General features: G+C 38.2%; 1 protein-coding gene across 1 annotated transcript; it reads right to left on the bottom strand.

The window, feature by feature from the left end:
* Positions 1-1,252: 1,252 nt before the first annotated feature.
* LOC114720899 (regulator of nonsense transcripts 1 homolog) lies at positions 1,253-14,971 on the bottom strand. Its single transcript, XM_028906623.1, has 29 exons — positions 14,202-14,971; positions 12,210-12,461; positions 11,964-12,134; positions 11,792-11,842; positions 11,535-11,627; positions 11,286-11,381; positions 10,541-10,591; positions 10,340-10,458; positions 8,605-8,713; positions 8,104-8,226; positions 7,933-8,004; positions 7,679-7,750; positions 7,485-7,551; positions 6,899-7,041; positions 6,750-6,821; positions 6,547-6,675; positions 5,722-5,877; positions 5,425-5,538; positions 5,238-5,336; positions 5,063-5,140; positions 4,813-4,947; positions 4,451-4,525; positions 4,226-4,343; positions 3,676-4,046; positions 3,515-3,577; positions 3,337-3,408; positions 2,446-2,577; positions 2,233-2,352; positions 1,253-2,088 (listed from the first exon to the last, which is right to left on the bottom strand). Exons 1-29 carry the CDS (start codon positions 14,724-14,726, stop codon positions 1,960-1,962), a joined length of 3,807 nt encoding a protein of 1,268 aa, XP_028762456.1. The 5' UTR covers positions 14,727-14,971; the 3' UTR covers positions 1,253-1,959.
* Positions 14,972-15,433: the final 462 nt, after the last annotated feature.

Here is a 15,433-nt window from a genome sequence, read left to right as displayed (position 1 = left end):
GAGATCTAATTTGAAGCTTGGTCTTTTGTCACGAGGTTGTGCTCGGATATTGAATACTAAATAGTTAATATTTGGTTTGACTATGGATTAAAAAACACGTATTAAAAAAGGTGTTTTGAAAAAGACGGCCTAAATTGTGTTCAATTGGCTGGCTGCTTGCACGCCCTAACTTAATTAAAGACTGCTCAACGCAGATGACATGTAAAAGAATGTGCTGTACTCGTGGTAAAGTATCCCTAGATTGAGCAACTTTTCTTCATTCAGCATTGCAGTAACAGCCTTCTTGCAGTTTAATGACAGTGATTTGTTACGACCTGAGTCTTGCACAAGAAATATTACTAAAAAGTAAGAAATGTGAAATGCATAAAATCCCAAAAAATGTGAAATGCATAAAAGGGATTTTAACCTTCTTTGAAGGTTAGTCTTTTGGAACTCGTCAATACCATGAAGGAAATTATTATCCTGAAGATTGCAATTTTGCGAAATGGTAGAGGGAACCTTTTCCCTTTAGTTGAATCATCAAGTGAGCTCCTTAGGTGGAGGTGAATATCTTTTATTATCCCGTTGAATAGTTTGAGTCTGAGACCCCGTTGAGTCTACATTTCTTCGTTGATAGAGTATTTATTCTACATATTCAACAGGCCTTCATCGTTATGACAAATGAAGCAAAAGATATTAAAAAAATGTGTAAATATAAGTTTTTCAAAAGAATTACCTTTAATTAGGTTAAATAACATTCAAATATAACGTAACATTACTAGATTTCTCATAATGTATGAAACGAAAATATTGGACCTGCATTTAATTGAAGATCCACATACCTTCGTTTTTCTCACGTACCCAGAATTTTTTTTTTTGGATAAAGAGAAATTTATATAATAAAATTTTTAATCAATTTCTCACTTCTAATAATGTTCAACGTTTATTTTTTAGTAACATATTATTCAAACTAAGATCCACTTAGAACTTTACTTGGATGCAGGATTTATGAGAACATATGTAAGACAAGACAAACACCTCATTCCACAAGTCAACTAAAAAAAATTAAAGAACTACTTTGCTGCAACTTGCTACAAATTTTGAATATTGAAGAAAAGTTTGTCAAAGTAACAAGCCAACTCAGAAAATGTTTGAATGCCAACCAAACCATGATTTTAAATACTTTTTATGAGATACGAAGTAGATATATTAAATTTACCTTGTTTTGCACATTAAAAGCACTTTTCTATATCGCCAAACGCCCCCTAAATCAAGCCGTAAATCACCGCTAAATTGATAAGGTGAACGGATCCTCATTATTTGTATATAAAATATATCCAATAATCACGGTGAAAGCACAATGAACACTTCGCAGTACTGTCAAATAGCATTCTAGATGAGAGGCTACAAGGCAGACAGCAACCATCTCATTAACGCCATGGCGCCCATACACTACAGAAAATCCTCTACCGAAGACTATCTGCCACATTCGCCTGGAACATTGATGATTTACAAGCAACATGATATCCCCTTCTATATACTACCAAGTTCCCTGTGATGACAGTCGGCCAAAGGAGAACATTTCGACAGATTTGTAGAAAAATAATATGGAGTATAATTACATGCTAGGACGAACTGAAAGGGCTTTCCATGTAATGCTCTGCAGAACAACTTCACCTTCATATCCCAAACAATACAAAAATCAGCAAGGGGTAATGGGGTTATCATTTCCTTTCTCAGCCAAGGATGTGCTGCCTGTACACCTTCCTAATGCCCCCGCAATTCCACCAATTCAGATTCCGGGTAAAAAACCCTCAGGATGGTTATACCTTCCGTAGTACGGTTTGCAGACATGCCCCGAGAGGGGCTTTCTTCCAATTAGTCATGCAAGCATATTCCAGCGTGTATTAGACAGGCACAAACCCAGTTGCTGAATGCAGACTATAACCCATCATAGCCATGGCAACCTTCTATTGTTCCTCAACCATTATAGTGTATTTTCTGATTTTGGGAGCTCTGCCCCTGAGGCTGTGGCTGGGAAGCCTGCATGTTCATCGGCTGTGTGTTGTAGTGAGCAAAAGGTTGGGAGTAGAGAGAATTCATCAAGCCCTGCCAAGGGGGGAAAAAACCTACTTAAAACTTACCTGAAGATAGGCATGCAAAAATGTAGCTAGTTGGAAAGCTATATAAATGGGAACAAGCCATATTTTATCTCCATATCCCAAATAGTAACTAGCTGAAGCTTGAAGAAACCTGAGACTGGAGAGGGTTGGCATTGCCCACACCAAATTGGCTCTGCGGAGCATCATCTTGCAAGGGATCATTGAAGCCAACCTGAGTGAAAAGGCCTTGTGATCCATGGGTCATATAGTCCTGAGAAATAACAATGGAGGATTAAAAGAAAAAAAAAAAACAATCAACCCAAATCCCAAAGAACGAAGCTCATAAAGTAGCAGCTTTAACAACCTGAGACATGAAATCATTTCCAGAACCAAAACGTGAGTATCCAGCTTGAGAATTCTGGTTCAGAAAGTTTCCAGGAAATCCACCTTGTGCTCCTTGTGTGACATAGTCAACAGCATATCCACTCTGAGAAGCCTATAAGGTATAGGCAAATTGTGAGCAAACAAACACAGGAAGGAAAAAAAAATAGATGAAAACACAATAAACAGATCAAGAGCCATGCCAAATGCCTGGACAGATTTGAACAATACCAACAAAAAGGTAATTAGCATAGTATGAAGGATAAATTATACTTTAACGCCCTGAAGTTTAGGTTGTGTATAGGTAGTCTCCACAGCGTTTAAAACCAAACAATATCCCACCCCCAAAGGCTTTTACACTCAAGCAGACAACTCCCATGCCATTAATCTGTCCATTATTTCACTAAAATAATATAATATCACGGGGGGTTTATTTGCATACAACTTAAAAGTTTACAGCGGAACAGGCTCCGGCAGGCCATAATCGAATATTGATATATTCTGCTATGCTATGTTCACAAATGGTCCCCATAGTAACACCCAATTTGGATAATCTACATTTCAAAAGGTATTTGATCAATAACATATTATCTGACACAAACATGAAAGTCTAGACAGGCTCTTCGTCAAATTTTAAAGTTCAAGGTTTATCTGCACATGAATCAAGGTTCAAAGGAGTTTTTGTATATTTTAGCCGAATATAAAATAGTTGAAACACAAGATTTTGATTCTGATGCCAAAATTTATATGATTAACTTAACATTTATGTCAACAAGAGACAACAGAGTCTTCCAGGATGTTCGATAAGACAAAAATCTAGGTCTCACAATTAAGATTCTCTATCACACTAAATGAACCAAAACACTTGGCTTACCTGGGTGGAGAAATCAGTAACATTGTAAGGAACATGAGATCCCTGGCTTTTGAAGTCATCACCCAAAAAGTCCTAAAAGTAATTATTAAACAAAACACAAAATAAGGGCCAACATAACACAACGCCACACCTGTACAGCCTCAAGCTTTTATTTGAGCACTATAAGACTAAAAAATACCTGAGACATTCCAGGCACAGAAAACTGATCTCTAAATGACTGGCTTGCTCCCTGAACTGGCATCTGAAATACACAAGAAAGATGTGATCAGAATTTGGCCAACGTGAAAATAACCAGGGGATGTGGAAACAACACATAAAGGCAGAACAAGGAAAACAGACATTATTGGCAAACCCAGGTTGAGATAATGGAACACCAACAGATGGCTGACTGCTGGGATTTTCCAGAGCAGGAAAGTTGAAAGTGGATCCAAGATTCCCAAGAGACTGTTGCGTGCCTTGCTGGTGTGGGACATGATTGCCAACAGTGGCGCCAGAATTACCCCGCCCAGCACCAAAACCCCGACTGCCTGGAGGTGGTACATGAGGGACTGCCCCAACAGGCCCATGCACAGCTCCACGAGTTGGAATGGCATATGGCTGAGATTGAGGGCCACCAAAAGGTGGAAGAGGTACCCTTGGAATGGGATACCCAGATGGATGCACACCAGGTTTATGGGTTCCATTTGAAGGGCCAGGAGGCATATATGATCCTGCAGTTGACATCAGAAAATTGTTGTCTTAAAATCAAAAGCTCCAGAATTCAGAAGACGTCATAAATTACATTGGATAATAAATAACCAGACTCAACTCTTCTAGATTATACGAAGTACGGCCATGAGAAGTCTCTCCCTAGAACCACAAAAAATGCAATAGGCTAGAAAACACATACCCCTACCCCTGCTGCCACTCTTCCGATCAGAAGTTGGGCCAGAACCAACTGACCCAAAATTATCACTGGCCGCAACTCCAGGACCACCACCATAAAAGAGCCTTCTATCATTGTAGATCTACATTAAAATAAGACAAATTACCCTCAATCACAACTAACATTAATTAACCTGCCAGCCCACCGGGCAGAATATCAATCAATACTCAGCAAGCCTTCATCACCTACCTTCTTGGGTTTCTGGAACTGAACCATACTCTGCTTCAAATTATTTAAAGGCCCTTCAACCAGGCACTCATGTTCCTGTCCTCCAAAAGTGAAAGGATAAGCAAAACAGCATGCTTAAGAAAATGAAGATTCATTAAGCACCAAAAAAGGCACAAGACTGGCTAAAACGCCTATCACTTTTTGTAGAAATTTCTATCAATAAATCATAAAGGAGTTTTAGAGCACCAATTATTCTCAAATTGAGACCCCTGCACAAACATCGCACTGTCCCTTCCTGCTTTTACTGTGCACTGATGCACATATATCAAGTTTGTATCAAATCAACAACACCACTGGCAAAAATCCTAAAACAAAAAGAGTACCTTGTAATGCGTCAACAAGCTATTCCAGAGAGGCTGCTTGCTAAGAACCTTAGGGTTTCCCAGAATAACAATACCATATCTAGCTCTGGTCAAAGCAACGTTGAGCCTGCGGGGATCATTCAGAAACCCAATGCCCTAAACACAGATATAGGTCAACCATCAGCATATGAGCTTTACGATATGAAGAGGTTCATTTTCATAGAGCAAACTTAAGCAAACAGGTGGACAGTGGTACATAAAAGTAACCAACCTGATGCTCATTACTTCTTACACATGACAGAATGATGTAGTCTTTCTCCCTTCCTTGAAAGGAATCAACACTAGCAACCTGAAATGAATAACCATAGATACAGAAATGAATAAAATTGATCTAGGAGCTGGAGCAATGTGAAACGTGGTTAAAAATCTCATTGGCGTCTATAAACCTCAATCTCCTTGTAAAGTTGTTGCCGGAGGGCACCATTTCTTGACATATAGTTCACAATATAAGCTCTTTGTCCCTCGTAAGGTGTTATCACACCAATCTGTAGAACATAAAATAACATGAATAACCAAAACGTCAAAATCAGCTCCATGAGTATAAATCCAAGAGTTAATATAAAGCCAAGATACCTGATTAGGAACTACACCACTTCTTAAGAAGGTGGTTACAATCTTTTCAACATTTGCAGCCTCAGTTCTATTTAAATAAGATGTGCCGCTTGCACTTATTTCTTCTTGTCCCATCTATTAAACAATTAGATCAATTAAAAAAATTGCAGCAGATATAATTTCAAATAAAAGGGGAAAACAACAAAGGATATTAAGTTCATAAAGCGAGACAAGATTCTCTGCACTGAACAAGCACAAATCATTAATTGACGGCTAAAGGTAAAGTAACATTCCACATGGCATATGCATTCACAGTACCTGAACGTAAAAAAACATGGGACGATGGGGCACTGGCCAGGGAAAATCAATTCCTGATAATTGCCTTTCATTAACAGTAACTCCATTTTGCAGAGTGCCTTCATAAAAGCTATTTGAAGGGAATTCTGAGAGAGAGGGATGCATACGGTATTGAACCTGATATGCAAGAGCATCAAACATGAAGCCTCACGTATATACACTAATCAATTAGCTTAGAAAAGGTAAAAGGAGAGAACAAAGCTACATGGATCCTAAAAGATTACATATAAATAGAATGTCAACCAAAAGAACCAAAATAAAAGTAAAATAAACCAACCCTGAGCAGAGCTGAAAGATGAAAGCACGTTATAGAAGTAACATTTAAATAGGAAGTCAGCCCAAAGTATATTAACAAACATCAGTAACAGAACAACCCTAGTAGAACTGAAGAATGAAAACAGGTTGCAGGGGAGTGCAAGGGTTTTAACATAGCACAGAACTAAGACTTCCTTGCATAATTGTAAACTCTTGCATGGTATCAATATATATAAAAACTACTGAAGGCTTCCCAGCCTTGGGCCTCGTACAACACACAAGTCCCAACAGCTAGTTATAAAACAAATGAAAAAGTTGGAGGCTTCAGACCTAGAGAACATAGAGAAACAACATGCGGAGTATAAACAAGGAACCAAACAAAAACAAGGACTTAGCTATCATGTTCAATTCAATACAAAGAGACCCTCCAACTGATACACAGCTGACGAAACCATCTGGTAGTAGATAGTGAAGCATCTTAAAGAAGTTGCAGTCATAAAATATCACTTGACAAACTAAGAGGTCCATTACCTGCAATCTAATTGGTTTAACACCAAGCAGAACAAGTCGTTCAAAAAGTGACTGTGCAAGGCCTGCACGAGCTGCCTTCTTGCACATAATGACTGGACCAAGCTGACAATGATCACCAACAAGAACAACCTAAACAGAGATCACTGATCAGAAACATCACCTAAATATGCGGAACCACTTGAACAGATTTGAACCATAAATACCTGCTTAACCCCAAGCACCAAAGGAATGAGACATTCAGGTTCTGTTGCCTGAGTAGACTCATCAATGAGTACCTAAAACCGTTATCAGCATTGTAAGCATCCAGCATCAGATAACGCTTGATTTTTTAACACATAACATATAACCCAACCTGACGGAACCTAAAATTTGCCAGCCGAGGATCTCCAGCACCAACACACGTGCAGCAGATAACATCAGCACTCTGAGAAATCTCCCTCTCTGTTGCTCGCTTTAGTGCTTTGTACTTTTTCTCATCACTACTAGAAAGTTCACCTGTGCATACAATTGTGAAAGAACATGAGTAATCATTGACTGAAAGAAGCACTCTCGCCTGACCAACTAAAGGAGTGAATTTAACATAAATAGATCAATAAATATATAGAGAGAGAAGGGGGGTAACTATAGAATACCAAAAAGAGAGCCATATCACGGAATGCCCCCGTGTTAAAATTACCCAGAGACTCAATAGTTTTTGTGAATTTCTCAACAGAAAAAGGAAACAATAGAACAAATTGTTGAAAGAACTCAGCTAGGAGTAATAGTAATGTAAACTCACAAGCACGAGCAAATCGTGCTCCAAAAAAATGAGGAAATAAAGAAATTAAATTTAAAACAAAAGCATCCAAGATTAGATATGTAGTCAGGAGTCAAAAAACAGAAAACCCAGACCCCAACTGAGCATCGTATCCACAGAGCTTATGGGGAAAACTCCAAACCTTGTTCATCTTTCAGCTGTTGTAGTTTGTGGAGTTCACTCTTGTCGGATGTGTCAAGATTTCGAACCTGCAACCATTGCCATTCCCATGTGACATGCAGGTCATCATTCATTTTGGACACAGCCAAAGTGTGATGGAAAAAGTCATTTGATTATAAAAAAAAAACTAATAAATTGTACAGAGAATAAATTCACCTGATAATGAAGTGTTAAGTGCTCAACTGGAGAACTCACAGCTTCTCTTGACTTCGCGCAAAGCCTAACAACCTTGAATTACAGAAACGTGTATTAACAGAGAAACCACAAAACAACATAAACTACCCTTCAAACTACGGACGACCTGAAGCAAATTAGATTCTCCAAACTAGCGGTTTGGAGAACTTTGTTGACATGAGTTCCTTACATTCACATATGATAAGGCATCAGATCAGAACAAACATCGATTATACCTTCAACCCAGTAGAACTTATCTTTTCAGCAAGCTGATCAACAGCCACATTGCTGGGTGCACAAACCAATACCTGAGATTTGAAAAGGGGACAAAAATAAAAGGACGGACTCATAGCAAAGGCATAACAGGAAAAAGCAATAGACATAAGAAAAAGGTTAAGTCATTGTACCTGCCCCTGACCTTGTTTTGCCATGTGATATACAATTGCCGCAGAAGTTACAGTCTTACCAGTTCCAGGAGGACCTTGGATCAAACTAATAGGCCTTTGAAGAACGCTTTTAACGGCAAAAACCTACAAAAACAGAAGTTCAGTTGCCACATCGAGGAAAGCAACATTAAAAATGTACATAGGTCGCAGCAGAACATGGTGTTAGAACTATGTGAAAAGCATGAGACTTCCTCAAAGTTGTCATAGAATAGGTAAGACATTTTTATAGTTGTAGTAACCCTTTCCCCGCATCATGCCTACAACTGAAACATATGCACTAAAGTAACATTCTAAAAAGAATTTTAAACAGCAGAAGCAGAGAATGGAAGAATACAAGTAACCAATCATTAAAAATGAGAAGGAAATAGCAATTAGTACAGAATAATATTAAATATAAAGAATCTTATCATAAAAAGCATTCCAAAGTAATGAGATAAAATATCTGAACGAAGAACAGCATACTTGAGATGCATTGAGCTCTGGAAGCCCAGGGGCACCAAATCGACGAGGCAATGTATTGCGCACCATCTGAACCTCAACTTCATGACCCAATAAGTGATGATAAATATACCTATATCAGAAAACAAGGATAGCAAAAACACTTTCAACAACAAAATGGGAAGAATCATACATTCAGTCAGATAATAATTGTTCTTGTGAGATCCTATAAGAAATCAAGAGGAAATAAACCTGCCACAATGCCTCACATTATAGATTAGAGTCCCCAGACTTTAGAAGTGTTCCTAAAGTAGTCAAAGGTGAAAGGTGTCCACAAGGTGCACCTTATAGAGAAATAGAGAATCGTAGAATGTTATTTGACATATTTATCTTTAAATCTTGTAAGCCTGAGATTAACTGCATCATTCATGGAATCATGGCTTGCTAACGTGCAACTCTTTGCACTTATATATTTTATTTTTAATATTGATATTGATCGATGAAATCTTCCATAATCTCTACCCATCCTACTTTGCCTCAAGCAAGAGGAATGGAAAATGCACACAACCGAATGCAACAAGGCACTAAAGAAGGGGGGAACTAAACCCTATCAGCAAACACAGATTAACGTAAATTAGGATAAACATTTCCGATAAAAAAGTTAATTGATGATACAAAAATACTTATCATTAAGTCATAAGACATATCATCATTAAATACATCAATAATGTCACCAATATCAATAAGAATACTAACCATCAAGTCAGAACCCCAAAAAGCTTGTAGCCTAAATAATATTCTATAATAAGAACACATATTTTACCCTATACATAAACCTCAGACTAGGCGGGGCATCTAAGGTTGGGCTTTACAATATCTTATTTTGTCCTATTACTGTTTTGAAATTTCTGGTCTGGGCTTCTAAGCTAACTCTTCTTCTCCACCACTCAAATACATTGAAGCTCCCGAAGCACTTGCCTAGAAAGAAGAAAGAACACCACCGCCAGAAGAGTATTAGCTGATGCCTCTCATGGTATGACACAAGTTCACTATCTTCTGCATCCCACCTCAATGTTCAAGTTCCTAAAAACTATATTTATATTCAGCTTAAATTTGAAGCTTACAGTTAATACTAAGTTACATGCCATGACAGGACAGGTATAGTATATGAGCTACTATATGATCATTCATTACCTACCCACTCCTAAGTCCTAATTATGCTTCGATCATTGGCTTGTATGCGGAACCACAACTATTTGTCCTTGCAACTCTTATTAAATTGAGTTCAATGAAGTTTATAATCTCAAGCGTCCCCAATCTACAAATCATGAGGAGCGGCCGACATAAAAGGGAACATGAAAACAAGCAAATGAGAACCAAAGGGCAATACTCATACTTTCCTGTAATCAGGAACAAGAAAGAGTAAGGAGGGAAATCGAGAAGAACAGAAGAGGACAGAGGGATAGAAGGGAATGAGAAAACAGAGAGCAGAGAGTTGGGGATAATCCTGACTTCATTAACAATTCACAATACAATTGGTTTAGTCCAGAGAGTATCCTTTTATGGAAGGAAAACGGAAAAAGGAAAATATAACTTAACTGACGCTGACATACTTCTCCAACGGAAACTAATGTCCTAGTCTAATGACTCATCTACCCTTACTTAAGTTACACGGATTATGAATACATAACAAATACATAGGAAGATAGAACACAAACAAATGCAATCAAATCTGACCTAGAGGCTAGAGCCGCCTTACCCGCTTACACTAGTCTCATCCACTGCAAAGGTTTTCATAGCCCCTTGCATCCTATCAAAGCTTGTACTCTTCCAGACAAAATCAACACTGAAACCATGGTTTACATCAACCGGAACCCCCTGCATACAACTTGAGCAATGACCAGAAGGCACATGTACAGAACTTCATGACACAGGTTTAGCAAACTAAGACTAAAACTACCTGATTTGCACGAAGCTCAAGAGCAACTTCCTCTTGTGCAGTTAGCTTAATCTGAAAGTTAAAAATTAAAAAATATTACATGACATCAAATCGAATCATTATCGCATAGAAAACTTGTGAATTCACTTACAACAAACTAGCACAAGAACAACTAATAGCAGTGATTCTATCTTTAAAAAAGGGGCATACTATTCATATTTATCAGCGTTTCTGGGGTATTCCACAAGCATCAAATGATAGAAGACCCAACAAACAAGAACATTTAGAAAACGCATTGGGATATAACATTCAGAAGGTCAAAATACATGCAAGGAATGGAAGGGCGCGACCACCGTATTCAAAATTTTGTGCCCAATGACAATTTTCTAGACCTGTTGACGAAGTTATGGGCTTTAGGCCCATCCAGCTTACATTTAATGATTAAGATTAGCTAGCGCCAAATCCCTAAGATTATGGCAGATTTGATTTCTTTCAATCTTTTTTGAATTCATCCCATTTAATTCTGATTTACCCTGATTATGTAATCTCTAATGATCCTAGAATCTTCCTATGCTTTCTATAAATATTGTATTCTACCAGTCGAATAATACACGGCTTTTTGGCATCAAACTGTTCAAGACCATTCATTTCTAATGCAGCAACAATAGACAGATAAAGGAATAGATTACAACACATTACACACACAGATGTGCATGTGTCACAAGATATAGGTGTCCGTAACGCATCTGAGAAGTTTGTCTCATACCACATGCCCCACTGATTGCCATGCTGGATGTGCAGCATCGCCAGAATAACGCAACCGTAATTCATCACCAGGTACAAGACGCAACTCATTATCTTCCTATGAAATGACAAAACATGTGTTCATTTTTGGTAAAGAGAGAACGCAATAAACAAAGAGACTTCATTCAGAATAAGCCATGAATTAGATAATCAAAGTATGAAATAAATATTAAGCAAGAAACCTTTGCAAATAAAATGATAGATAGAGTACCTTTGGAAATACAAAGTATGCAATGCGTTTTTTATTAAGTCCAATATCCCATCGAATGGTAACATTGTCCTTGCTTTGAGATTCTTTCATCATCTACAACAAGAAGGCACTTATAAGACACCAGCAAACACCTCAAAGGAGGGGGAAATGGCAATTAGACATGTTTTCATGTCAAATATTGGTAGTAAATGAAATTACATCAACAGAAAAGAATAAGCAGAAAATAACAAAATGCTGAAAAATATGGAAGTGACTACCTTATCATAATCAGCTTCAAGCTTAATGAGTGGTGCAAAAACATTTTGATACTGACAAAGCAAGGAAAATAAGAAGCATATTAGATTAGACAAGTGAAAAGAATAAAGCATGGAAATTGTGACATCTTCCCCAGCCTATGAAAGTAAAACTTTAACAAGCCATCATAAAAACCTGATACGCATCTTCATATTTCAAAGCCACAGGCTGAGGTTCATCATCTACACCAGGTTTCTCAAGGTCCTCAAGAGAAGCATCAGGATTGGTTTTCCACAGTTCTTCCACCTTATTAATTTGCTGAGCACTTATCTGCCGTGCTCTCAACTGCTCCTGTTCAGATGGAATCTGCAGAAGCAAACACTGTAGAAAAGACGGGAAAAATACATACATATATACCCAACAGATAGGAGAGAAACCGACCTTCACAAGCCACTGCAGGAAGCACCTATCATCAATCAAGGGGCACCATTGACTGAGATCCCAATTCATATCTTTCAAGGCATTAACACTCAAGCAAGGTTCACGACATAGAAGAACAACTACACTTTCTGTCTTGGCAGAAATAAATCCAAGGAGAAACACATTACGACACCCACAGTTGTAGCATTCAAGAATTGTTTCTCCCAAAGGACTATCTTTGTGAAGACAGACTTCCTTGTGTTTTGCTCGAACCTACACAGAAACAAATTGCTAAGTGAAGCAAAATGACACTTGCACCAACAAAGAACAATATAAACTTATGCTCACCACAGATGCATGCATACATGTGCTTATCAGATAGTAGTCACCATCCAAGAAAACATGATATGCGATAGACAGACTAAAGAAACTCCACATACACACAAAATACACAACGAGTGGGAAAGAGATGGGCAAGTTTAATCGAGAAGCCAGCATGCAAGCATGAAAGACATGCAACATGTAAGTGCCAATAATTTTTAGAAGACTGTTCTTGGGACGGGAAGAATACAATGCTTCTTATCAGAAACCAAAAAAGACCAAGAAGAAATGAATATCAGGCTAAACAGGGAAAGAAAGATTACAAGCTTTAAAAAAACAAATATAAAGGCAAAGATATCTCTGTTCACTTGACTAGACATAATTGTTGTTATACAATAATCTTAATCATGATCACAAAAAAATTCAAGTTACCAACAGAATATCAGAACTACGTCAAACAAAACGTGAACTTTCACTAACATCCAAAAAATAATAAGAGATAAAAAACGATACTAGTTTTCAAATATCAACACAAATGACAAAATTCATCGCAGACATTTGGGTATGAGATGACTCTGGTTGTTTTTATGCTTATCCATTAACATTGAACGCCAGTTTGTCTGAAATGCGACAGTGATACACACCTCACAGCTAGTTTGTGGAGATAAATATTCTGTAATCCAGTTGAAATGATGTACAGTGACAACTCCGTTTCCAAAATTAAATAAGAACATCCAATATTTTCTTTTTTCCTTCTGCTGGGGACTAAAAAGGGGTTAGAAGGGAGGAGTTCGGCCACAATAGGAGTACAAACACAATAGATGCAGGCTCTCGGTCTCGACCCTGTTGGTAATGCACAACCACCAGGCCAGAAGCTACTTGCTTATCAGTTATTCTTATCTAAAGACTTCATTTAATCAAAATTGCACTTCAAATTACATAATGACCCATATATTGATTACACATTCCACAACATAAGAGATCGCAATAATCTTTCATTTCTGACTCCAATGGCAACTGAAGGAATTTCTTCCGCAATAACTTCCAAAAGACACTCTTTAAATGTCTACATATCATCCCATAATTCACTCGTAAATTCAAAGAAAGCATAAATGCAACCATAATTCTGACTTTAGCTTCAACCTTAATAAAGAACCGAATAACTTTTGTGAAGAAACAATGAAAAGACTTCATGATAAACAAAGATGACACAGCTCCAAGACATAGTATAAGGGTATTGCTACACGATCCCGAGACTAGAAACTTTAACGCTAACATATGGGTAGCTCTAATTTAAAAAGCTCAAGGATGATGTTTGTAGCTCTTTGTGGTCTTCCGCTAGATTTTCATATATACATAAAGGAATGTCACTTTGGATACACCGAGGGAATGTTAAACATCCTAGTTTCATTCTTTAGCTTTCTCGTCCTGCGCTTGTTTTCTTTGGAGAATGCCTAACCCTCCTCTTTCTAATTTTTCGTTTCTCCCAATATGGTTATTTCATTTAAAAAAGAAAAGTTTTCAGAAACTGTTCGCCATAACTCATACCACTACTCCCACTTTCACTGAGAATAACTGAAAGATATCACTACATGATACACACTTCTCAATTTCTCTGTAACTAAGTCTATCACCAAGGCAAATGCAAGTAACCAGAAAAGATGAAGGGGTAGAGTTGTCATAACAACTCACCAGGTGATTTACGATATGTGAACCCGACGTGTTCCCCCGTGAGTTACAAAACCATTTGCGACAAGAAGGCACATTACACCTCACAACACATGCAGGATTCGATACCCCACAATATCGACAAGCATGTTCAGTGAAATCTCCTTTCCCGAATTCATAATTGTCATCATCACCGGTATCCTCAAAATTCAACCCGCTCATCCCAGCAGCCAGGGTGTCTACCATCTGGCTGTTTCCGCTGCTGCCCGACCCGGTTGCACGGTTTTTAGTGGCGCTTCCTGGAGCAGCTGAAACAGGAGAGGCATCGGACTGGTGATCGGAGCCCGCTCCACCTCCTCCACTACGCTCCACGGGGTCAACTAGCGAATCGGAAGGAGTGGGCCAAGCCGCTGGGGACCTAATCGAGTCACGGAACTCCGGGTAGTCGAAATCCTCCCCCTGAGTGTTAAACTCGAGGAAAGTGTAAGCATCGTTGCCAGTGTCCGGTTGCGAAGCGGTCTCGAATAGATTGCTCTGTTGTGAGTCCATCGTGTAGGCGTGAAGCAAGACTTCTCAAATTGAAAATTGTGCGATCTTCTGAGTAACAAATGAATTGTTAATGTTAGGGTTTCGAGAGAGCGCCTTCTTTGGATTGTAAAGGGTGAAAGAAGGTATGATTAGGGTTAGGGTTCGGTGCGAACAATGAAGAGAAGGAGAGGTTTGGCGACGGAGAGATGCTCAGGTCTCAGGCTCATAGTAAAAACGAGAGATGGCTGGCCAACGAAAAAAATAAAGGATGAACGTATTCACTTGACTGTACATGCGTCCTAAACGCACCCGCGTGGAATTACGCTTGGCCTGTTCCCCACCGCGACGTGCACTGGTTTAAAAGAAATAACGTCAAAATTAATTTCCTTTTCTGCCCTGGTCCAATTTGATTTCACAACATAACGTCAGTTGATTGATATTGATTATTGATTATTACGGGTAATATTGATGGGAAAAAATCAACAAAAAAATTGATGATATGTATGTCATTAATATAACATATATCCTCATCGATATATTAATATCACTATAATATAATTTTGAAACTGGATGAGTTTACTTTAGAGTGAGGATGAGACTTTTTTTTTATATATAATAGGCAGTTATGCAATAAACTACAAAATGGCATTAGAGAGATACTATGGGAAGACATTTTTTCATGCTTTGAGGAAAACAAAATTGCAGGGTTCATTTTTTCTTGACCTTTT

This window comes from Neltuma alba, unplaced genomic scaffold (assembly GCF_004799145.2).
Source record: "Neltuma alba isolate B1F8T4 unplaced genomic scaffold, ASM479914v2 tig00012007_pilon, whole genome shotgun sequence".
Lineage (NCBI taxonomy): Eukaryota > Viridiplantae > Streptophyta > Magnoliopsida > Fabales > Fabaceae > Neltuma > Neltuma alba.
This window is presented reverse-complemented; position numbering and strand designations above follow the sequence as displayed.

Coding starts and splice junctions, on each gene's coding strand:
- LOC114720899 (XM_028906623.1), bottom strand. CDS start 14,726: ATGGACTCACAACAGAGCAATCTATTCGAGACCGCTTCGCAACCGGAC. Junction 4,344..4,450: donor AGTTCCAGAAACCCAAGAAG/GTAGGTGATGAA, acceptor ATTTTAATGTAG/ATCTACAATGATAGAAGGCT. Junction 2,089..2,232: donor CCAACCCTCTCCAGTCTCAG/GTTTCTTCAAGC, acceptor CCCCCTTGGCAG/GGCTTGATGAATTCTCTCTA.